This window comes from Lepus europaeus, chromosome 3, assembly GCF_033115175.1.
Source record: "Lepus europaeus isolate LE1 chromosome 3, mLepTim1.pri, whole genome shotgun sequence".
NCBI lineage: Eukaryota > Metazoa > Chordata > Mammalia > Lagomorpha > Leporidae > Lepus > Lepus europaeus.
The window spans coordinates 15,597,408-15,623,205 of NC_084829.1; the positions used below are offsets into that span (position 1 = coordinate 15,597,408).

The 25,798-nt window shown below is 42.9% G+C and overlaps 1 protein-coding gene and 2 pseudogenes across 1 annotated transcript in view; 2 read left to right on the forward strand and 1 right to left on the reverse strand.

The window, feature by feature from the left end:
* Window positions 1–7,251: 7,251 nt before the first annotated feature.
* On the reverse strand, window positions 7,252–11,982 carry LOC133756409 (actin-related protein 2-like; annotated as a pseudogene).
* On the forward strand, window positions 11,981–13,312 carry LOC133756410 (dnaJ homolog subfamily A member 3, mitochondrial-like; annotated as a pseudogene).
* A 7,250-nt stretch (window positions 13,313–20,562) lies between these two features.
* LOC133754171 (zinc finger protein 717-like) overlaps window positions 20,563–25,798 on the forward strand; it is a 30,520-nt gene continuing 25,284 nt past the window's right edge. Inside the window, exons 1-2 of the mRNA XM_062184712.1 lie at window positions 20,563–20,650; window positions 24,003–24,060. Of these exons, the coding sequence (XP_062040696.1) occupies window positions 24,046–24,060 (15 nt within the window). The 5' untranslated portion in view covers window positions 20,563–20,650; window positions 24,003–24,045. The remainder of the gene's footprint in view (window positions 20,651–24,002; window positions 24,061–25,798) is intronic.

A 25,798-nucleotide genomic window follows, 5' to 3' on the forward strand; every position in this document is an offset into this window, starting at 1 on the left:
GTGTTGAGGACCTAGCGGGAGAAAAACTCGGTTCTGTGGGAAAGCAGTCTTTGTACTGCACTGGGGCTAGCGTAGTTGGAAAGATAACCCCCTCTACAATCTCAGTCTCCTTGTCTCTCCATTTTAGCTCCCTTCCCTGTCACTTTGGGTCCCAGCCATCCGGTCTTCATGGGAGTTTACCACGGGAGTGGTCTCAGAGGCCGTGTCCATATATGTCAGCAAAAGCATTGCAAACTTTCCAAAAGAAGTAAAAGAAGATTTCTTTAGGCCTCCGGCTCCTCCCTTTCAGCCCAGCCTTTCTGTTGTTTGCTTTACTTTTTCTTTTTTTTTTTTTTTTGCGTTTTACCCCAAATTTAATCTTTAATCAAACCACAATATATTTTGGAGCATAGTGTAACATCTAAAACTTTTTAAAAAAATACCTGTTCACTTGTCCCAAAAACTTAAGGTTTCAGCAGTGAGGGTAAAACGCCACTTTATCTTACCTTAAGTTCATAGGTATGATTTTTCTCTTCCTGTTTTTCATTCTGTCACATTGAATGGTTTGCTCTTGCCTTAGTACTCTGCTACTTAAACTTTTTTTGCTATAAATATACACCATTTTAATACCCATTATAGTTCCAAAGTTCACCACTTTATTCATCCCTTTTTAGTAGTCTTTTGGCAGTTTACCTCTACATTAGTTGTGTTTTTTTGTTTGTTTGTTTTTAAATTTATTTGACAGGTAGAGTTATAGACAGAGAGACACAGAGAAAGGTCTTCCTTCCGTTGGTTAACCCCCCAAATGGCCGCTACGGCCGGAGCTGTGCCTATCTGAAGCCAGGAGCCAGGTGCCTCTTCCCTGTCTCCCATGCGGGTGCAGGGCCCAAGCACTTGGACCATCCTCCACTGCTTTCCCAGGCCACAGTAGAGAGCTGGACTGGAAGAGGAGCACCCGGGACTAGAACCGGCACCCATATGGGTGCCAGTGCCGCAGGCAGAGGATTAACCAAGTGAGCCATAGGGCAGGCCCCTGTACATTAGCTGAAAGGAACTTTTAACATTATGTCAAGAATTATTAGATCTTGATTGTAATTGAGTTAGGAGAATTAATTTTAACTGGAGATCAAATCTTTTATTGTTCTCTCCAGGTAAATGTTATGTCTCTCGATCTTTCTGATTGTTAAAGAATAATTGATTAATTAATTTGTCTATTTATTTGAAAGGGGGAGAATCAGAGAGAGAGGAGTTTCCATCCCTCTAGTTTATTCCCCCAAATGGCTCCAACAGCCAGGGATAGTACAGGCTGAAGCCAGGCGCCAGCACCTCCATCTGTGTCACCCACGTGGGTAACAGGAGCACAAGCACAAGTAATCTGATGCTTCCTCAGGTGAATTAGCAGGAAACTGGGTCAGAACAGAACAGCCAGGGCTCAAGCTGGCACTCCCATTTGAGACGCCGGTGTTGCAAGCAGTGGCTTAACACTGGCCTTTAAATCTGATTCTTAAAAAGACAGTATGTATTTATTATTTAAGAATCAAAGACAAGCAGAGAAACAGAAATAGATTTCCCATGTCCTGGTTCACTCCCCCAAGGCTAGGGCTGGGCCAAGCCAATGCTAGGAGATGAGAAGTCAGTACAGGTCTCCCACATGGAGGGCAGGCACCCAGTTACTTGAACTATCACATGCTGCCTCCCAGGGTGCACTGTGGCAAGCAGCTTGAATTAAGAACAGAGTCAGAGCTCAAAGCTAGGCTCTCCAGTATGTGATGCAGTCATCTTTGCTGATGTCTTAATGGTAAGTCCAAATGCTGAACCCTATAATACAAATTTTCCATGAACTTTTTGAATACCCACCCTGTGCATGAATCTCAAAAATATATTGCACCAAAATGTGTAAATATTTAGCAGTTGGAAACCCTGTCACCCATGTGAGAGACCAGGATGGCATTCCCAGCTCCTGGCTTTGGCCTGGCCCAGACCTAGCTATTTTGGCCTTTTGCGGAATGAACAAATGGCTAAAAAAAACCCTCCCCCTCTATTTCTGTTTGTCTGCCTCTCCATCTCTGTTATTCTACCTTTCAAATAAGTAAAAATTTCTAACTCTTTAACAAATTAGTGAGGACTATTTCTGAACAACATTCCAGAAATAAAAAATTAACTTTTAAGGACCTAAAAGGAGTCATAAATTTTTTTTTGCTATATATTTCCAATCTCAGGAGTACTTGCCTCAGAAAGTATCCTGGCCACTAGAAGGTGGAAGAGAGAGGCAGGAGCATAAGCACAGATCTGTTTGGTTGTTCTTGCATAATGCAATGCCTACAGTGCTAGTTGTAACAGTGGCATAGGATGCAAGGAAAAGGGGAAACCAAGATTGCCTGAAATGCTTCAAAAGAGGTGTCTCATAAAAACTAATCCCAAGACTAATATTTAAAAATCAATGACATTTTAGTAGGCTGTCAGAAAAATCCTCCAAAGATTTAATATAGGTCCAAACAATAAATGAAATGGTATTTTGGCTGCAATAATCATTATTGTTGTGAAATTCCTATTTACATGTTTCATTTACAAAAGTGTAAGCGGGGGCAGGCATTGTGCTGTAGCACTTGGAATGCAGACATTCCATATAGGGGTGGCAGCTTAAGAACCGGCTACTCTGCTTCCGATCCAGCCCTCTGCTAATGCACCTGGCCAACAGTGGATTTAGGAACACTTTAGAATTCCAAAGTGAAGCAAAGATCCAAGTCTTCAAGATCTTGTAGACATTACTCATGGCTGATTTCTACATACGGAAGCATACCCAGCGGGTGGACAGCTTCTTCTGCTTGTTCACATCAGGTAAACAGAACACACTGCATATTAACAGAAACCCCATAATGAAAAGTAACCTTTTGCTGCTTGTTTCATGTAGACTCATTTTTAAGTTTTCTCATAAAAAAGAGACTCAAGCAAGCATTTTCTGATCTCAGTCACCTAAAAAATTAAGCCATTTCTTTCAAATACATTATTGGTAAAGAAAGATTTGAAATGAAGAAAAAAGTTTTCTTCCAGGATCTGCATATTTTACTTAGCTTGATATAATTTCTCATTGTTTTATTTTTCAAATTGAGAAAGAACTTCTGCCATATGGGCAGTATTTTTTTCATACCAAGCAACACGAGCAGGATTCATCCATAGGATTTCTTGCCACAGACAGGAAAGTCTGCTAACATTTTTTTTTTTTTTTGACAGGCAGAGTGGACAGTGAGAGAGAGAGACAGAGAGAAAGGTCTTCCTTTGCCGTTGGTTCACCCTCCAATGGCTGCTGTGGCTGGCGCACCAAGCTGATCCGAAGCCAGGAGCCAGGTGCTTCTCCTTGTCTCCTATGTGGGTGCAGGGCCCAAAGACTTGGGCCATCCTCCTCTGCACTCCCGGGCCACAGCAGAGAGCTGGCCTGGAAGAGGGGCAACAGGGACAGAATCTGGTGCCCCGACTGGGACTAGAACCCAGTGTGCTGGCGCCACAGGCGGAGGATTAGCCTATTGAGCTGCGGTGCCGTCTGCTAACATTTACAAAATATCTTGTGCTCTTCTTTCCATCATAGAAGATGGCTGAAAATTATCAGTTATGATTAGTTTTTAGTACAAACAAGAATATAAATTTTTATTCTTTTTAGCCAACATTGTAAATAATCACATTAAACTTCACTTCTAGGTTTCAAATTTAAACAATTGAACACCACTACAAATGAATAAAATGTACTCAACTAGAAACAAATCCCACATTCCAATGTTACTTTTAACCTGCCAGGTATAAGCTACTGCCAGTATTCATATTGTTACCGGAGAAATTGCAGGGTTCTTGTCTTCGCGCAAGAAAGAATTCAGGCGTGAGACAGAGAGTAGTGGGAGGTAAAATAGCAAGGTTTATTAAGAAGGAACATCTGTAAGGACGGATGGGCACCTCTCCAGACAGGGCCTGAGAGAGAGTGCCCAGTCCCTCAGACTGGGGGAGAGCGGGGCTGCATGGGTGAGTGGAGAGTACACCCGGCCAGGCCAGGCGGGCGGCTCAGCAAAGATGCAGAGAGCTGAGCTCGCAGTCCAGTTGAGGCTGGGGGTTTTTAAGGAGATGGGTCTTGCTTCCCCACCTCTGCTCCTCTTGGAACAAAGGGCTTTTTGGATGTAAATAGAAAAACTTCTCTTGAAGGTCTGAAACAAAGGACTTTATGGATGCAAATGTTATCAGACCTGAGGAAGCGAGCAGGGTGTTTGAGATGCAGATACTGGGCTGCACCTGGGAGATTGTGGAAGATTTATCAGGCAGGAAGCAGGAGGGGTGAGGGCCTCCACCTGGCAGGTTACCAGGTAGAAGGGGGCAGGGCAGGCAGGATGCGAAATCTGGGCTTCCCCTGAAACATTGTTAGGATGACTTTGAGATGCAGATGCATATAGATGTCTTCTCTTTAGGCCTGTCACACACACATAAGCTCATAACTGACTTCCTACCTAACAATATGTGTAAGTAGAGATGGCTGAAATTAGAGGCTCTTCCCATAAGAAAAGAATTTTAGACATGAGACCAGAGTAGTGATAAGCAAGATAGTAAGATGTAAACAAGTAGTACATCCATTCTGGTGGATGGGCACCTCTTCAAGAATACCCAGTCGTTCAGACTGGCTAAGCAAGATGATAAAGTTTAATGAAGAGAACATACTTGCCAGGCCGGTTCAGTAAAGATCTGAGAGCCCCATTTTCATTCAGACTGGGGATTATAAGGGTATGGGGTCCAGTTCATTCTGCCAATTCTCCTTTCTCCCACTCCCTTCTCCCGGACAAAGAGTTTCCTGAAGTGAAATAGGTAAAATTCCTCCCGAGGTTTTATCATCCAGTGTTTTCTTAGAGGGCAGCCTGCTTGGCACTGGGCAAACAGGATTCTCCTGGGATGCTTTTCCTGGGGAAAAGCCTGGGACCACCTGTGAAGTTGTGGGCTGGACTTTGTTGTGGAAAATACTGGGCTGCTTCCAAGGCCTGCTTCTGAGAAAGCTGCGTTCCTTTCTGCAGGTGCTTTGTTTCCATTGGGGCCCTTTCACACAATTTCTCTATCATCCTACCTAACGTTAGCTTTAACCCAACAGGCATAACATACTGACAGTATTTATGTGTATCTGCTTGTTTTATTAAATAACAACTGGTAAATTAAATAAAAGGGGAACTTCCAAAAATGGTACTGAGTTACCTTAATGCTTCTATAAATAAACAACAAGGAGATTACATCTAAGATGGTGAAGAGAATTCCATAAAAGAGGTGAACTCTGTGATTCTTATAGTGTAAAATGTGTAAATATTTAAAATGAATATTTTAAATCTTGTTTGCAAGTCTTTTTTGATACATAAACATGTATTTTCACACTGAGTTTCAGTTTTAAAGAAACTGTATTTGCATTTTTTTTACACTTACTCTGTGTCTATGTTAAGCATTTGGGAAAAAATAGCTCTTAAATAGTTTTTAAGTCTGTCAATTAACAAAGGCATTTTTAAATGTTATTTTTCCACTGATAGATTTTAGGAAGTCTAGTCTCATCTAACATGGTTGATTTTAAAAGACAAACAAATCCGTATACCATATGGTAATGAAATACTAAACTTGCTTTTTATAACATATGGAAACAATTCCAGACAGACCCAAAGCAGACGAAAATCTGCCAAATCAAAGTAGAATTTATCTTATATATCTCAGAGCAAAGAAACTCTCAAAACTTACAATCAAAAGACCACCCGCTCTTCTACACCCATGCAAAATCCACCTCAAACGCTTTAGTTTTGAGTTTCAGGGATGCCCACAGAAGCCAGATCATCATCATCTCAATAATAAGTAAAAGTGCCTGGTAAAGTGTGCTTCTTATGCTGATAAAGTAGACAACCTCAAGTGCTAAAGAAAACAGCTAGCAGCACTGGAGGCATAAAGCGAAAATGGGAAACCTACCAAAGTCATCTGAATTTAGAAGAAACAAAGCCGGCAGGTGAAGTCAGGGAATGGGTTAAGCTACTGCCTAGGACTCTTGCACCACACATCAGAGTGTTGGCTTGAACCCTGGCTATTCTGTTTCTAATCCAACTTCCTCTAACATCCCTGAGAAGGCAGCAAATGATGGATCAAGTACTTGGGTCCCTGCTAACCATGTAGGATGCCCAGATGGAGGTTCTGGATTTTTCTTGGCCAATCCTGGCTGTTGCAGGGATTTGAGGAGTAAAGCAGCAAATGGAAGATGTTTCTCTCTCTTAAAATAAAACTTTAAAAATAATTTAAAAAACAAGAAATAATTTATCATAGAGAATCCTTTTTATTCTTGTTATGTTTGTAGGTCAGTGGTTGAACTAAACTGTTGGATTTACTAACATTAGCAAACATTTATCCAAGTTACCCCAAGATACCAAATAAAAAGACCTTTGCAGTAAAAGTGACAGTGTGTTTGAGGCCAGTGTTCTGATGTAGTGGGTGCCAATCCACTTCCGATCCAGATCCTTGCTAACGTGCCCAGGAAGTCAGGAAAAAATGGCCCAAGTGCTTGGACCTCTGCATCCACATGGCAGACTCCTGGCTCCTGGCTTCCATTTGGCCCAGCCCTGGCCATTGCAGCCATTTAAGTCCCTGCAAGTACCAAAATGGAAGGTTATCTCTTTCCCTGTCAATCACAATGCTAAATTTCCCAGGATGCACCTGTTTCATGCCAGACTTTGAGGTGGTGATGGTGGTGTTGCACAATGAAATTATGAAAATTAAGCTCCCTGTGGAATGTATGTATATATAAAATGTATAAAATCCTCAGTTGTCTTCATGCATGTAAAGGCACCACTCCCTACCTCATAAAAGAGGCCAGGAATGGGAAAGAGACTTCTCTTTCACCAAGGACCAAAATTGGAGGTGCTACTTAGGTTTGGTAACCCTCTACCCACTCATACCAGGTATTTCTCCATGTGGGGCAGCCCACAGTCACACATGAATGTATGCATTATCTCTCACTGTGAAATGAATCCTGTTCCTACATGTACCCTTTTATGTTTCTCCACTTAGAATTTTTATCTTAGTGAGAGGCAAGAATATGATATAGAGAATAAAATACAGTTGTACTCACAAAAAAATCTGATATAGAGAATAAAATACAGTTGTACCCACAAAAAATACAGTGTACCCACAGAGAAGCCTCTTTGATATCCTGAGCTGAATGAGTTCAAAGATTGAGAATAAAGTTCAAAAGAAAAGCACTAGGAGTGTGATGGGAACAAGCTTTGAAGTTCATTGCACAGTCATCACAACTTTCTCCAGAACATGGACATTCTTCCCATGATACTCTTGTTGGATCATCAGAAAGTTGCCTTTGTCTTTCATGATATTTGCTAGATCTGTTCCACCCAAGAATACCATCTACTTTCTGCAGGGTGAGTCTTCAATACAGAGCTTATGTTTATGAAGATTTTCTACCTCTCCCTTTAAAAGTTATTCTGGGACTGGCACTGTGGCATAGCAGGAAAAGATGCCACCTGCAGTGCTGGCATCCCATATGGACGCTGGTTCGAGTCCCAGCTGCTCCAATTCTGATCCAGCTCTGTGCTATGGCCTGGTAAAGCAGTAGAAGATGTCCCAAGTCCTTGGGACCTTGCACCTGCATGGGAAGACCCAGAGGAAGCTCCTGGCTCCTGGCTTCAGATCTATGCAGCTTTGGCCATTGCGGCCAATTGGGGAGTGAATCAGCAGATGCAAGACTTCTCTCTCTCCTTCTCCTTCTCTCTCTGTGTAACTATGACTTTCAAATAAATAAATAAATCTTTTTTTTTTAAGTCATTCTAAGTAAAGCTATTTGAGTTCTCTTTCCAGCCATGATGTCAGGCCAGTGTACAAACTCACTATCCAGAAAATAGACTGTGCTTATAGAATTCAGATCTGGTATCAACGTCACCTGCCTGGATTGTGCTAAAACACAATTCAGTAAACACCAACTCCCTCAACCTTGATCAAACAGGCTTAAATAAAGCTTCTATGCTTCAGTTCTCTTTCACCCACTTTTGATAATGTGTCCATCTGGGAGTGTACAAGATTCAACCAATACTTTAGATTCTAAGGCCAATTTCTGCTCTTGCTCAGTATTATCTCCAACATAACACAGTTTTTCTTAAATCATTCAAAAATTTGTAAAATCAGCAGAATGGTTGATAGCTTATGTTCCCCTTGATAAGATATCTGGTAATATCTCTCCCAGTACTATCCCGGTCTCCCAGTAAGATGGAAACCCATCCCCCACTGGGAAGATGTGAGACCACCTCCAGAGTATGCTACTAAGCCAATTAGTAAACCTTGAGCACACAACTTCAGAGTTGCCCGGATGGCTGCATGTATGTCAGAAAACTGGTATGTTTCAAACATTACATCTCCAAACTTTTTCTGGTTTTTCTGGAGTTCACAAGGTATCCTGTTTGTAAGACTTTACAATTTCTGATAATCATAATATGTTTCATCAAAAGTATAGTCCCACTATCAAATGTATAGTTGTTTTATGGCATCCCAATTTTATACTACACCATTGTCCATGTATTTTATTAGGATGTATTTTATTTATTTGAAAGGTAGAGTTACAGAGAGAGAGAAGAGAGAGAGAAAGAGAGAGAGAGAGAGAGAGAGAGAGAGATATCTTCCATTCACTGGTTCACTCTTAAAATGGCCACAACAACAGGAGATGGGCCATGATGAAGCCAGGGCTCCTCTGTGGGTGGCAGTGCTGAAGCACTTTGGCCATGCTCTGCTGCTTCTCCAAGTGCATTAGCAGAAGGCTGGATCAGAAGTGGAGCAGCTGGGACTTCAACCAGCACTCAGGTGGCATGTCAGCATTGCAGGCAGTAGCTTAACTTGCTATGCCAGTATGCTGGCCAGAAGATGAGCATTTATTAGCCTCTAGAGGCTTGAGAAATATCAAGCTTCATCTACTGTTTATTCTTAATATAGATTTTGTGTTCTGACATTTTTTCTCAGCATTGCACTAGCTATGTCTGTTTCATCAGTAATTTCATGAATTGTATTATATTTCATGTAATAACAGTTGTAAATTTTATTATATACACTCTGGTTCAGTATCACTTGCATCTAGCTGATGTTTCAGTTTCTAAATTCCAGACTTGACAGCTAGCACATGTACTGTCAAGTGTCTTTCCTCAGTAGTGCGTAGCCTAACAACGTCACCAGGGCATGGGGAGGGGAAACACTGGGTAAACACTGGGCTGCCAATGTCCATGGCTCCCAGGGTCTGCCTGAGATAGATCTTCGGCCCTCAGCTTGGCTGTGACCTAAATTCACCAACTAAGTAAATGTTGAACTAGGGCAAGGGAGGGTGTCCTCCTCCAGTATGTCCTCAGGTCTTAAATGTCCCTGTGACCGAGTCTTGTCCTTTTTCTTTTTTTCAGATTTATTTACTTATTTGTAAGTCAGAGTTGCGCAGAGAGAGAAGGAGAGGCAGAGAGAAGAGAGAGGTCCTGTCCGTTCACTCTTGTGTACATCTCTGAAAACTTCCATCCCTTCCTGACTACCCCTAGCCAAGTATCAATCCCAGGTGATGTGAACAGGTTTTGGTTTGGAGGAATAAGCCAGCTGAGACCATGTGCTAGTGCCTTGTGTGAATGTTAGTGTGGAAGGTCAAAGGTTGGGATCCTTGACACCGCCTTCAGGTTGGATGACTCCCTTGCCACAGGGAACTCCACAATGCTGACCCTATCCACCATAATAAAAAGGAGGAGGGAGGCTCAAGGCCTCTGCTACAATTATGTGGTCATTTCTTCCCTGCAGGATAGGTGAGCCATGGGAAGGCTATTCTAGGAAACATCATCTCTGGGGTTCTCTGGTCAGCTAGCACAGCCCCCAGGGCTTCTCCCTGCTCCCACAAGGATTTACGGGCACGGCGAGGCACCAGAGAACTGCGGAGGGGGTGTTCTGGAGCCACTTACCAGGGTACCCTCCTCAGCCCCAGATACTTGGCAACTGAGGAGCCTGTTGGAACTCTTCCTGCATGCTCACCTCCCACTCTGATCTTCTCACCTGAGCTTATAACTGGTTCTGGTCTCTGGAGCCATCGCCTTCTTGAGGGGTTGATACATTGGAGACTGGGATCACAGCACCAAATGTTGGCCACTTAATAATCATTTAGAAAAGCCAAAAAGTACAGACAATTATAAAGGAAAAATAATGCCACTTCCTGGAGACAAAGAGCTGTTTTATCCACTAGGGTAATTTTTTTTTTCTGGTTTAAGAGTTTACCAAAAATAAGAATAAATTCTCACTAAGTCATGTTGCTAGTTCTCTGGTTTCACACGGATAGACTGGGATTGGATGATATTTATTACACTGGGTACTGTAGATGTCTATTTACTTGAATGTAGATCATGTCTTTTTAAAAGCTCCTTAGTTAAGGGCGTGTTCACCACTAAGTAGTTACCCAATGAACAGTCCTTAAAGTAAGTAAATCTAATCAGCTAGCAGTGAACTCCTAGGCAGAACTGGAACCTAGAACCAACAGTTCAGTTTTGGTTCACGGTGGTAACCAAGAGCAAGTCACATTTTAGCTGCTGGGGAGTATATTTTTCTTTCAAAGTAAAACTCAGACTATTTTAATTTAATTAGCTTTAGAATTTTCTATCTCTGGGGATTTTGACATGTCATAAGTGTCCGGTGAAAGAAGAAGAAAAGCCACAGAATGATTCTTATTTTACCACTTCTTTTTTTTTAATTAATCTTTTATTTAATGAATATAAATTTCCAAAGTACAGCTTATGGGTTACAATGGCTTCCCCCTCCCAAAACTTCCCTCCCACCCACAACTCTCCCCTTTCCTGCTCCCTCTCCCCTTCCAATCACATCATGATTCATTTTCAATTCTCTTTATATACAGAAGATCAGTTTAGTATATATTAGGTAACGATTTCAACAGTTTGCCCCCATATAGCAACACAAAGTGAAAAAAAATACTGTTGGAGTACTAGTTATAGCATTAAATAACAGTGTACAGCACATTAAAGACAGAGATCCTACATAATTTTTTTAATTAATTAATTTTCTATGCCATTTCCAATTTAACACCAGTTTTTTTTCATTTCCAATTCTCTTTATATACAGAAGATCGATTCAGTATATAATTAGTAAAGATCTCATCAGTTTGTACCCACGCAGAAACACAAAGTGTAAAAATACTGTTTCAGTACTAGTTATAGCATCACTGCACATTAGATAACACATTAAGGACAGATCTCACATGGGATGTAAGTACACAGTGACCTCTGTTGCTGATTTACCACTTCTTTTTTAAAATATTTATTTTATTTTTTACTTGAGAGTCAGAGTTACACAGAGAGAGGAGAGGCAGAGAGAGAGGGAGAGGTCTTCCATCCAATGCTTCACCCTCTAATTGCCGCAATGGCCGGAACTGCACCGATCTGAAGCCAGGAGCCAGGAGATTCTTCTAGGTATCCCACACAGGTGCAGGGGCCCAAGGACTTGGGCCAAACTCTACTGCTTTCCCAGGCCACAGCAGAGAGCTGGATTGGAAGTGGAGCAGCCTGGACTAGAACCAGAGCTGATATGGGATGCTGGTGCTTCAGGCCAAGGCGTTAACCTACTGCACCGCAGCGCCGGCCCCATTTTACCACTTCTAACTTCTAGAAGTTCTAACTTCTAGAATTCTTGTTGTTTGTATAGATATCTTATTCTCAAATTTTGTTCATAATTCTGGAAAAAATAAAACAAAAGGTACCAGGCTGCAACCAAGTGACCAGATCTGAAAGAAAAGAAGGTTTATCAATTGGTTTTGTTGGTTCCTAGGCCGATAATCCAGCAGTGTACCACACACAGGGTAGCTGGTTGCTGGTAGCTGTGGAGTTCTCTGGCTGTGGCTGCAGTAGGGAGAGAGGATTGGCTGTCCAGGGAGGTTGTGGTAGCTGCAAGCTGAGTGTGGCTGCCTTCATACCTTCCCTGAGGGCTTGCGGCCCCCATGGGCACTGCTGACATTGAACCCAACATCGGCTTCACAGGGGCAAAAAGTGTCCCTTTTATTTGCACTGCCTTCTTCCACACAAGTGCCCCCTTGGCCAAAGAAGATTATTACCAAATGTAAGGGGTGCTTCAAAATGCCAGCCAGAAACAAATCAAGAAAGCCTATTACAAGCACCCTGACACAAATAAGGATGACCCCAGAGCCAAGGAGAATTCTCCCAGCTGGTAGAAGCTGGGAGAAGAGGAAACAGTACAATGCCTATGGCCCACTGGCTTTGATCCCAGGGGCACCAGCAGCTCTAGGCAGCCCCATTGATGACCCTGATGGACTATTCAGAAAATTTTGGGGGAGTTCTCATCACCTTCACTTGGAGATTTCTAGAGTACGTTTGATCAACCTCAGGAATACATCATAGAGTTCACATTGAAACAAATTGCCAAGGGCATCAGCCAGAAATTTACTATGAACGTCATGGACATCTCCGAGTGCCACAGCGGCAAGGGGAATGAGCCTGACACCGAGGTAGGGCAACCCCACTACTGAGGCAGCTCTGGCACGAAAACCGCCAACAGGGGCCCTTCTGTGATGTGGTCCATGTGTCCTTTTGTGATGCAGAGATACGGTGGCTGTGGCTCCATCATCAGAACCCCCTGTGTGATATGCAGGGGAGCAGAGAGGCCAAGCAGAAGAAGCAGATGGCAAGATCTGGCAAGCCCTTGTGTCTGCAGGATGGCCAGACTGTGAGGATGCCTATGGGAAAAAGAGGAGGAGTTTTCGTCATGTTCAGGGTGTAGAGAAGCCCTGTGTATTAGAATGATGGCAGAGACATCCGTTCTGACCTCTCCCTTTCAGTAGCGCAGGCTATTCTTAGGGGAACAGCAGGAGCTCAGGGTCTGTATGTGGCCATCAATGTGCTGATGCCCCCGGGAATCAGACAGACCAGGAGATTTGGCTGGCTGGGAAATGCATCCCCGGAATCAACAGCTACAGCGGCACAGATGCCTACATTTATTTCCAGAACAGAGTTTGAAAGTGGGTAAGGAGCCAGCAACAGAGCCTGATCCTGAGCAATGCAGAGGCTGACAGACTTGGAGAGGGGTGGTGAATGATGTCATCCACACAAGCACTGGGAAATGTTTCATCAGAAACTGGGCCAAGAAGCAGCAGCTCCTCCCTACAGCCAGCACACCTTGGAGACAGGAAGATTACAGGCAGCAGCACTGTCTGCTGAGCTCTTCAGACTACCTGGCAACAGCAGAATTGAGTGACAACACGTTTCTCAACGGGAAACCATGTGGACAGACCCTAAGAAGTAAGGTGTGGCACTGAGGGTAGGTAGAAGGCCCCTGTTCACAGCTGGGTGACTTACGCTCTTCTGGCTCAGGTGGTGTAAGGCTCTTGAACACTTCTTGCAGCACCAGACTCTGATTCGGAATCCAACGTTGTAGAGGCTGTCCTTACAGAACTAAAGGTCATGATTTCAATTCAACAATGAAGCCTTCAGCTGCTCCCGGTTATGAAGAGTTAATTCCACTCTCAGCAAGCCTCTGGGAGCTTCCGGAATGAGTCTTTCCCAACCGGTTGCCTTCACCAGGAGCCTGGGGCTGGCATGCCCACCAGCACCTTCCTGCCCAAACAGGCTTTGCTGGGTGAAGGTTGCTGCCGTTCCCAAAGGTACTCAGCTGCTGGAGAGACCCTGCCGTCTCCATTCCTGACTGCATGGGTGGAGGTGCTTGTCAGGGCAGGCAGTCCTTCCTCTGACTCCACCCAGGACAGCCACTTGTCCCCACCTGTTGAGTTCTGTTGTCCTAAGCGGATGTGGTAGCACCTGACCTGCTAAGCCGTAGTACTGTGGCTCTGCCAGGCAGACTTCAACCACAGCCAGAACTGAGTTCTCCCCACCTATATTGTTGATGTGTTTTATCCAAAATATGTTTAAATTATTCAATGCTAGGAACCTGGATGTGCCTGTGTAAATGTTCAGAAAGGGAAGTACCTTGTAAGCAGTTGACCATTTGGCTAGAGCACCTGACCCTCAGCCTCTACTGTAGCATGTTGCAGTTTCATGTGTTCCAATCCCCTTGAGCTGTTTTAAGGCAGATTAATGAAGAACATTTCTCCATAGTTTCTTTTCCTCTTTTCCTTTATACTTTGCACACACACAAAATCTATTAGTGTCTGATTTAAGAATGTAAAATGGTTCTATATCTGTGTGAATAAGATTATCTATTCAGAAAGAAAAAAAGAATTGGTTCTGTCATTTTCTGGTGGAGTTACTAAATATCCAGAATTAAGAAGCTGGGAGAAGTTTCTTCATCCATGAAATGTGGGCAATGTTCACTGCATTGAGTTGTTCTTAAAAGGAAGTCAAATAACAGGCCCAACGCAGTGGGCAGAACACAAGAGCACATCATTGGTGTTCAAAAAAGTATTCAAAAAAAAAAAAAAAGTATTCATTGAATCTGACAGTCATGCCATCCGACTTTATTTTTATATGTCATGTTTCTTCCTGGGAGTATTCACAACATAGCACACAACAATTTTAGATATAATGAGCAGTTTAGGTAATTACTATCCTGCTCATTTTATTTTTTAAAAGATTTATTTATGTATTTCAAAGGCAGAGTTAGGGAGGTAGAGAGAGGGGGTGGGGAGGGGATTCCATCTGCTGGTTCACTCCTTAGATGGCCGCAGCAGCCAAGGCTGAGCCGAGCCAAAGACAGGAGCCAGGAGCTTCGTCTGCATCTCCCACATGGGTGCAGGGGCCCAAGGACTTGGGCCATCTCCCGTTGCTTTCCTAGGCACGTCATCAAGGAGCTGGATCAGAAGTGGAGCAGCTGGGTCTTGAACTGGTACCCATATGGGATGTTGGCACTGCAGGTGGTGGCTTTACTGGCTATACAACAGTGCTGGCCCCATCCTGCTCATTTTATAAATGAAGCCATATGCAAACTTGGTGATTATACAAGTTGAGCCTACTTGAGACAATTATGCCAATCATGCAGTAAAATTTGGTTAAAACAGTTGTCTTCTCACTCAAGTAGCTGAGTCACACACTCTTGCCAAGGTGAATCAGAGAGGACAGACTATTGCTCTGAGAATTAAGGTGTTAGCATACAAGTTTTTTTTTTTTTTTTTTTTTGACAGGCAGAGTGGACAGTGAGAGAGAGAGAGACAGAGAGAGAGAGAGAGAGAGAGAGAAAGGTCTTCCTTTGCCGTTGGTTCACCCTCCAGTGGCCACCGCGGCCGGTGTGCTGCGGCTGGCGCACCGAGCTGATCCGAAGCCAGGAGCCAGGTGCTTCTCCTGGTCTCCCATGGGGTGCAGGGCCCAAGGACTTGGGCCATCCTCCTCTGTACTCCTGGGCCACAGCAGAGAGCTGGCCTGGAAGAGGGGCAACCGGGACAGAATCCGGCGCCCTGACCAGGACTAGAACCCGGTGTGCTGGCGCCACAAGGCGGAGGATTAGCCTATTGAGCCGCGGCGCCGGCCAGCATACAAGTTTTAAACAGAAGTAAGCCATCACATCTGGGTATATTCTAGGGGATGGATGTCTGATTGACCACCCAAATGGTGATAGTTTTAATTTATCATTGTCTAGGACACAACCCACCAACTTTCATACCCACAAACTCAGTTTTGTCAGTGTCCAGGATTGACTGGACACTGGGCTCAGGGAGGCTGACTCACCTTGATCTAACTCACAATAGATGAAGTTAATAACTTCCCAAAAATGCTTAGTTGGTTGGCTAACTTAAAGTTTTTAACTTGAAGGAGGTGGTGTATTGATTCAAACAAAACAGCATAGTGGTTCCTAAACACAATCTTAACCCACTTGGAGCCCAGTAGGGGCAGGTGTTTTGAATTTTATTATCACTTGTTCATCCCTATGGACAGAGGTATGAGACCTTTTGAAGGAGGTAGAAACATGGTCCTGGTCCGAGGTAGGATTATGAGCTGAGGGATCATTTGTTTCCACTACCTACTGAGGAACTCAAATATTGCCAGTTGTTCAGGACCACTTGGTTCATTTTGTGTTTTTGAGAGACAGGGAGAGAGAGAGAGAGAGAGAGAGAGAGAGAGAGAGAGAGAAAAGAGAGAAAGAGATGCCTCTCTGACGATCTTCATTAGTGCCTGAAAAATTCATTCTGCCAAGCCAAAGTTGGACCTGGGAACTCAGTGGGTGTCAGGGACCCAACTACTTGAGCCATCACCTGTTGCCTCCTGGGGTCCGCATTAGCAGGAAGCTGGAGTAGGACCTAAACAGTCTGATGTTGGACATAAGCATCTTAATTGCTAGGCCATATCCCTGCTCCACTTCATTTTAATTTCCATCCTTCACTTGGTGTGAATATTAAGCTGGCTTAGTTATTTATAACAAAAATAAAATTAATTGCATGAGGTTTTTTTTTCTACTATGATTAGTTTTAGCTAAAAATAGCTGAGAACTAGTAAAAGACAAACCTTTCTCCATGAGGTTAGGGAAAGTGTGTCACTCCTAACAAAATCATCAATGGTAGCATCTTAAAATGCCATTTTTGAATAATATATAAAATTCCTTAGATTTTTGAAAACTTTTGTATCAGAGCACCAGGGTTACAGTCTTGGGTCTGATTTCATCTTCCTGCTAATGCACATCCTGGGAAATGGCAAGTGATAGCTCTAGGGTTTGCATTCTGTGACCCATCTAGGAGACATGGATAGAGTTCTGGACTTCCACCTTTGGCCTGGCTTAGCCCAAGCTATTGTGAGCATTTGGAAAGTGAATCAGCAGATGGAAGATCTCTGCCTATGTCTCTCTGCTTTCCAAATATATAAAAATATTTTAAAATAAAGAATTTGGATATGGTCCCAAGGATATATAGCAAATGGAAATATACTTGTTACTGAAATTCTGCTAAGATTGAATAAGAACATGCAGACTCAGTGGTATTTGAATCCAGATATACTCCTGCCTTCATCTTCCTTCCTCAGTGGAATGTGAAATCCACTCCAGACAAGTGCAACTAAACACAGTGTTTGCTTTCCTGGAAGCTGCCAGTTAGAGGGCTAAATCCCTTGGTGGTGTTAGACAGCATTATTTTACCTCATACTCCCAATTAGCTGTTGCCAGGATTATGTTCTGTGTGAGGACAAGTGATGGGTAGGGAAGAGAGTCCACTTGAGTAAGGGATCTCTGTATTGGTCTTGAGAACACTTGGCTTCCACTATTGATTATGTGCAATGTCCACAGTAGGAAAATCTGTATAAACACCAGATTTGTGATTGCTTAGATTTGGAGGAATGAGGGATAATGAGAAAATAATTAAAGGGTATTGACTTTCTTTTCTATAGATTTATTTATTTGTAAGATTCATTTATTTTAAAGGAAGAGTGACAGAAAGGAGGAAAGAGAGATACATTTTCTATTTTTCTCCTCAAATGTCTACAACAGCCAAGGCTGGGTGAGGCTGAAGCCAGGAGCCAGGAGCTACATCTGGGTCTCCCACATGGGTGCAGGGGCCCAAGCATTTGGGTGATCCTAATAAGCAGAGGCTTAACACACTTCACCACAATTCCAGCCTGTTTTGTTTCTTTTTGAGCGATAAAAATATTCTGAAGTGACATTGCTGATGATTGCACATCTCCATGAAAGTCATTTAATTCTATACTTTTAGTGAATGAGTTGCCTGATAAGGAATAATGGTCATATGTTAATAAAGCTCTTTTTAAAAGTTATGTGATTCCTGGCAATTTTAAAAAAGATTTTTATTTACTTATTTATTTGAAAGTCAGAGTTACAGAGAAGGATAGGAGAGACAGACAGAGAGAGAGAGAGAGAGAGAGAGAGAGAGAGAGAGAGAGATCTTCCACCTGCTGGCTCACTCCCCAAATGGCCACAATGACTAGGGCTGGCCCAGGCCAAAGCCAGGAGACAGGAATTTCTTCCAGGTCTCCCACATGGTTGCAGGGGCCCAAACACTTGGGCCATCTTCTGTTGCTTTCCCAGGTGCATGAGCAGGGAGCAGGAGTGTGAAGCGGAGCTGCCCAGATTTGAACTGGCACCCCTTTGGGATGCCAACGCTGCAGGTGGTGGCTTTACCTGCCATGCCACAATCCCGGCTCCCCTGATAATTTTTAAAATTTGAACTACTTTAAGTTTGTGTGCAACATTTTATATACTAATAGCCCAAATTCAAATCCACATGAAATTTGATTTCTTTATGGTACATTCTATGTTTATATGTATGGATTTAAAACTACAAATAGTGATGCTTGACTTAAGTTGTGGATCCTCAAGGAGAATATGGGGAAAGGTGATGTTAACCTTTTCCATATAATCTTTTCAAAATAATATATTACTGAGTTAAATTAATACCCCAAAACACAGTCAAATGCCACAATTACATGACTACATATTTTTGTTAGTGGTAAATGGGAAAAGACTAACCTTAGGTTTCAGTCCTTGTGAATTTATCTTTATTACAGGAAGTATTTTATTTATTCTTCTGCATTCAGTATAAATCAAATATTAGAACTTCTTTTTTTAAGATTTATTTTATTTATATGAAAGACAGAGTTTCGGAGAGAGGGAGAGACAGAGAGGTCTTTCATCTGCCAGTTCACCCTCTAAGCGACTGCAATGGCCAGAGCTGAACCTGATCTGAAGCCAGGAGCCAGGAGCTTCTTCCAGGTCTCCAATGCAGGTGCAGGGGCCTAAGGACTCATGCCATCTTCCACTGCTTTCGCAGGTCATAGCAGAGAGCTGGATCAGAAGAGGTGCAGCCAGGACTAGAACCGGCGCCCATATGGAACGCTGGCACTTCAGGCCAGGGCTTTAACCCTCTGTGCCACAGTGCCGGCCCCATATTAGAACTTCTGTCACTGGCTGAATCCTCAAAATTATGCAGTATAGTCATTACATATAACTTGTGACTAAGGTCCAGAGAAAAGAAGTGTTATTTAAGGTCAGCTAACAATAAATGAGCATGATCCTCCCACTTAAAAAAAAAAAGAGTTATGCTTTTATTTGAAATGCTGAATTATAGAGAGGGGAAAAAAACAGACAGATCTTCCATCTGCTAGTTCACTCCCCAAACGGCTGCAACAGTCAGGACCAGGCTGAAGCCAGAAGGCTGGAACTCCATCCAGGTCTCCCATGTGGATACCAGGGGCCCAAGTACTTGAGCCATCTGCTGCTGCTTTCCCAGAATCATTAGCAGAGAGCTTCATTGGAAGCAGAGCAGCTGGGACTCCAACCAGTGCTCATATGGGATGCTGGCATCACAGGTATGGCCCAACCCACTGTGCCACAATGCTGGCTCCCCCAGTTTCTCAGCTCTGAGGGCTCCCCCATGGAAGCCACATGTCCAGTCCCAGTGTGAGCACTTCCTGCTGGCAGAGGTATGTGACCAACAGCATAGGAGCAACGATTTCTGGAAAGTACATGGGGTATCACTACTCCAGGTGGTGTATCTAGGTATTTGAGCCATCTTGGTTCATTTTCTATTTCAGGAATACGGCCCTGACACTATTTTCAGTGCCCACTTGCTTCTGTGGTCTAAGTTGGAGGTACCTAGGATCAGAAGCTCAAGACTGAGGTCCGTTGGTTGGCAGAATAAGGTCACTGAGAGAAAATTGCAAGATATAAGAATATACAGGGATTTAACAGGGAAAACGCTACTGTATACATAGAGAAAGCCAGGGATAGATCATTAACTATGAGTCAGTATTCCAGTTGCATCCCCTCCCAGGACCACATCAAATGCTGATCACTGGAGGCAGTCCTTCCTGTCCTACTTCTGGTCAGGAGTAGCTAGGGCAACAAGGGCTCTTGAAACACTTGTGTTGGCTTCCTTGCTAATCGGATGAAAAAGTTCTGGTTCAGCTTTAAGAAAAAGAAGCAGAGATTTTTCCAGCTATATAGATGGTCAGGCGTACACATTTTAGGACTTTATATATAGTTAAGTAATTACTGGACAGAGGCACTTTTCAATTTGCACAATGATTTTAGAATTTATTCACCCAATGACCCAGCTATTTTATTTCAGTATATGCACTAGAATAGTTTTTTCAGCTGTGGGATATGATCCACGGATGGGCTACAAGTTATGTTAGCAGATGGGCTAAAGCATCTTTTCAAAGGTTCAGAATATTGATTTTTTAAAGTATTTTAAAGAGTCATTGTGATTTTTTTCATGCTTTAGTAAGCTTGCGTAATAAATGGATGCGGGTTCCATAAGTGCAGTATAATTATCAGAACTATAAAAAATAAAGCAGGGGATAATTGTTAAATGCTCCACCCACTTTCGTGGCACGATTTTTTCAAGCATGAATCTGTCCCACTGGGAATTATTCAAGAGTGGGGATTCCAAGTGGTAGTCACGTGGGTAGGGATCGGGTCAGTTATGTCACAGCTGGTCTCCAGGCAGCGGGGCTGACCACCCAAGAAACACCGGAGTCGTGCTCCTGCTCCTTAACAAAGGGGCACGCGGGCTTGTGGGGGATGTAGTCCCACGCGCCTATGACTTCACCGGTGCAGGGCCGTGGGAACTCTTCCAGGTTCCGTCTGCGCATGTGCCGCCCCGCCCACTCCCGCCATCTTCCTCTGGGAAATTCCAGATGCTCGTCTGTGCCCGCGCCGATCTGCAGATCTGCAGGCGCTGGAGTTGGACTCTGTGTTGCTGAAGGTTGGTGAGGAGGAAGGGGGTCTCTGGAGGCCGTGGGCGCCGTGGGCAGTGGGGTGGGTGTTGTACTCGGCGGGCGCAGCGGCGCTGGCCGTTCTCGGGGGCGAGCTCCGACTTGCAGCTGTTGAGGGGCCGGTCTGGGGTGGGTCTCTGGAGGTGTTAAAGGGGCCAGACTTCTCCGGGCTGGGGCTGCGGCAGGAGCCGCTCAGGCGGTGCTCTCCGCGTTTTCCTTTCACCGCGGACGGAAAGCTTGCCAGCAAGCGGGGAGTGTGCCTCCAGCTGCCAAGAAGCTGGTTCCAGAAGCTCAGCCAGCGTCAGAGTTGAGGGTGGGCGAGCAGATGGTGTGTGAGTGTGTGTGTGTGAGCGTGTGTGTGTGTCTGTGTGTGAGAGTGTGTGTGTCTGTGTATGTGTGTGTGTGAGCGTGTGAGTGTGTGTGTCTGTGTATGTGTGTGTGTGTGTCTGTGTGAGTGAGTGTGTCTGTGTGTGTCTCTGTGTGTGAGTGTGTGTGAGAGTGTGTGTGTCTGTGTATGTGTGTGTGTGTCTGTCTGTCTGTGTCTCTCTCTCTCTGTGTCCGTCCTTGCTCTGGGTCAGCCACGGAAGGATCCTGTCATTGTCACGTATGGCATCGGTTTGTTCATCCGTGAGATGACCCTAGTGAATGCCTGCAAACTCTGGAAATGGTTTTGGAGTGTGTGCTTCTCGTGTGTGCGGGGTTTCGTCGTGTGTTCCGCAGGTGAAGGTTCTGGGTCACTCCTGCTTTCCAGCGACCATGAGTTCCAAGTGGGTGATGACTGTGTTTCCTTTGGGATCAAGTAGTTCTTAGGTTTTCTTCTTCTTCTTCTTTTTTTTTAAGAATGGGGCTTCTTGAATAGGAACTCCACCTGAAAGAATATTCCTTTGTCCCGAACCTTCCCCCCTAGTACTTAAAACACAGGAAAAAAAAAAGTCACAGTAAAGTGAAGATCCCAGCTTTGCATGGCCCAAACAATTATTGATCCTGCTAACCAGAGTAGACAAGATTTGAGCGATGCTACATTACAAATTGTATAATCTTTAAAATACTGGGTGACGTTGGAAGTTTCCTATGAACTTTCAGAAGGAGGATAATGGTGGGCTGAGAAGACCATGCAAGGGGACTAGGGAGTTCCTAAAGGGGCCTTGGTGGTGTGACCTGGATTGAGGAATAACCTGTACTATCTGGAAATCTGTCCGCGATTCCTTCGATCTAATCTCATTCCAGAATTGGACCTGACTCAAACCTAGTCAGTCATCACGCTGGTATCCAGAGATGTGCTGATGGCCCCCTATTCTGATAGTTTTTGGTAGCTCAGAAAGAATTTGCCAGGGCATTTTTGCCTAAGAAAGATGAAACAAATTGTGTTCAGGAGAAAAGTGGGTCGTTCAGTATTACATGATTTGTAGATGTCAGGTTCCCTTTATTTTTTTTTTTTTAAATTATTTGAAAGGCAGAGTTACAGACAGAGAGGGAAAGGCAGAAAGAGAGATCTTGCATCTGCTGATTCACTCACCAAATGGCTGCAACGGCTGGGGCTGGGCCAAGCTGAGGCAGAAGCCGGGAGCTCCATCCGGGTAGCCCACATGGGTGGCAGGGACCCAAATACTGCAGCCATCTTCCGCTGCTTTTCCTGGGCATGTTAACAGGGAGCTGGATCGGAAGTGGAGCATCTGGGATTGGATTCAGTGTCCTTACGTGATGCCTGCATTGCAGGCGGTAACTTAACCAGCTGCGCCACACTGGCCCCCTTCCATGACTTTCTGACTAGTTTTCTTTTTGCCGTAATTAATTAAAAATTCATGGTTAATTTTGAGATAAATTTCAGGAAATAAAATCAGTTTATAACAAATGATGATTTAGACTTATGCCTCGAACATGCCTAAAACTTCCACCAGCATTTAGTGTGGATCCTGTGATCTCAAAAGATTTGTAGTGCATTTTTCTCACTTATAAATGTCAGTGAGAAAATCATTCCCACTTGTATGATTTTCATTCACTGAAAATCACAAATGTTACAGCAAATTAGCTAACTTTCCTGTATTTAAAATGGGAAAATTAGAGTGGATCACACCTTGATGACAAATCAACTTCTTAAAAATATAAGTGAAACACAATACAATGATAAGATATAATAAAAATTTAAAATATAGTCTTGTGATCTCCGGCCTGTTTTTTGTGTGATTTAAATGGCCTTTTTAATGCCTGCAACCTTGCTGACATCCATTTGGTCAGCGTGTATCAAGTTTCTGAAAACTTCTAGGTGTGATTTTGAAGTTCTGTTGATTTTATTTGGCATGTAACTCAAAGTTGTTCATTCTTAAGAACAGCTTTGAAAGAAAACTGAGTTAAATAACCATTTTATTTGTAATTCTGATTCAGCATTTTAGTATGAGCTCTCTGGGCAGGTCCTGTGTAGGTGTTGCCTGGGATCACAATTGAGGGCTTAGTCATCTGGTGCCCTGATGGAGTCTGGTTTCTTGAAGATGGCTTCTCTCACTGGTCTGGAGGTTTGGGCTGGCTTTTGGGTAGGCCCTGTGTCTCCAGCAGGCAAGCTCAGGCTTTTTCGTAAGATAACAGAACCCAAAAAAGGCAAACTCCTGTAGACAAACACTTTCCAAAAACTATGTTAGTGTTTTATTTACTGATGTCCCACTGGCTAAGGCAAGTGAAATGGCAAAACAGAAGCATTGTGGGGTGGGCCTTGGTGAAGGTATATGTACCAGAAGGTGTGTAATGTGAAACAGTTTCTGGAAAAGTGTATTACAATGTATATAATCCATTTTTCCTGTGTAATTTTGGGGCAGAAAATGTTGAATTGCAATATGGATACTTTCTATGAAATTTAGGTTGTTTGAGAGCATAGGATGTTCTAGTGGAACTACTAAGATTCAGTCTTTTAACATACCTCTCTTAATAGGAAAATAGTTAATACTGTACTACTATTTTCTATAATATAAATTTTAGTGATAACATAATATTTCTTCCTTTGGTGTAGTATAATTCATTTCAACAGCCATTCTTAAAATGTTAAATTATTTCTTGGCACGGACAATAATTTTTACAAAATCAGTAGCAAATGAGTTTTTCATTAACCTAATAACTTTTGTTTGAACTCTATCAACTAGTAAAATTGTGGATTCTCTTTCAATGAGATCTTTTCTGCCTCTTCTCAGGTATGTAGTACTATTTTCCCCGGGGGCTTTTTTTGGTATTCTTTTATCCAGCTAGTGTGTCCATTATCCTCTGTTAGTTTCTGTCATGATCTTGCTTTGCACATTAGAACATAGGATCAGACCAGACTATTTTTCTCACATTCCCACCACTCACTTTCTCTTCTAGGTATAATTCTAGAGTCCTCTACCTGTTTCCAAGAGCCAAGAAAATGAGTGCATCTTCAGTAAGTTGTGTATTTATTTATTCCTGTTTGTTTTATACTGTATTTTAGAAGCACTATTAGACTTTATTAATTAAAATGGAAAAGAAAAATAAAATTCAGTATCAGAGGAATATGTATAAACAGGATAAGTTTTTCATGGGTATAAGCTGTTAGAGCCATCTAAATTGAGTGCAAATTGGTCTCTGGTCTTTCTGATACCCTAGCGAAAAAGACATATTTGTTACATGATTTTAAAGTGAACATGCTAAATTCACATTGGTTATTTAGTCTGAAAGATTTATTAGTTCCATTGATGTGGTAGACAGTAACATTACCAACCTGGAATTAAAGGCTTAGCACTCTTAAAAGTAACAATGCATAAAAACAAATCGGTATTAAGGTTTTTCCCATCTGGTGTTAAGTCCTGCTACTTTGGTTTCTTTTCTTTGACATCTTGTTCTCATGCCTGATGCAGTGTGGACTTGCTTTAACAGTGTGGTCCTAGATAGCATTTGAAAGGCTGTACTTGACTGATGGATACAACCAGGAGTGTATGGAGGATAGAGTCTACTGCAGGTCCTTGAATTGTAACTCTCCGTATGTTTGTCTGAGCCAGTCTGTAATTGCAGGTTGTGCCACAGACTACCTACAGATACATTTTTGAGCAGATATTTCCATTGCTTATATGCACTGGTATAGCTTATTTCAGTTCTTCACAGGTTTACCAGTAATTTAATTTATAATTGGATCTAAAGTCTGTTCTCTAGTCTTTGCTTTATTTGAATCATCTGCCATGTTTGAAGCTACTGTCCATGTTCTTCACTTGGAAATTCTTCTCTGTTAGTATCTATTGTAATCTCACTGATGTTTTCTTTTTCTCAGAATCTCTGTATTTTCTTCTTTACATGACTCATTCGACTGTTCCATCTGATCCAAGGGTCACGCCACTCTTCAGTTTTCCTTGAGTGACGTGGCCCTCTCTAACCTCATACTCCAAGAGTTTCCAACTTGAACCCCATTTCTAGCCTTTAGACTGTAGTTCACTGCCTGGTGAATGCTTCTTTGTAGCTTTCCAAGAGCCACCTCAAACTCAGCAAATACAATATAAAAACCATGTCCTTCATTCTTCTCTAAAATTTATCTGTGGCATCACTGCCAACCAGCCTGGACTCAAACCACTGAAATGTAATTTCTCCCAGATTCCCCCTCTGCCCCTCCATTTAGGTCAATCTCATATAGTACATTTCATGCTACTTTCCTTCGATTTGTTTTTTACATTTTTATTCTAATGCCTACATGAAGTGTACACAGAGGTAGAGAAGTTGTTGGTTCTCAAAAAACAAGTACAGTAATTGTATGTGTTTTTACGTTGGAAATGTCACTCTTTGGTACTCCCAAAGGTTGTATTAACTCAGAAATGATGTTAAATCCTCCTGATCTGTGCTACTAGACAGTTGGTGCGGTGGAAGCCTTGGGAGTCAGTGGGAGAAGACATTCAGGAATTAACGGGATACAACCTGGCAAGTGGCTTGTTCTTGCTTTTTTAGTCCCCGGAACTATGAGAAAATAAATTTCTATAGTTTGAGACACCACTTCTGTAGTGCTTTGGTAGGATATCCTGGGTAACAAACATAACACTTAATTGACATGTAACAATTGTATATATTTTGTGTCAGTTTTTGTAAGGTTTTACAGTATGAGTCTTTAATTAGATACTTTAGGTAGTATGGTACTGCTTCACTCTGTTCTAGTGCTTCTT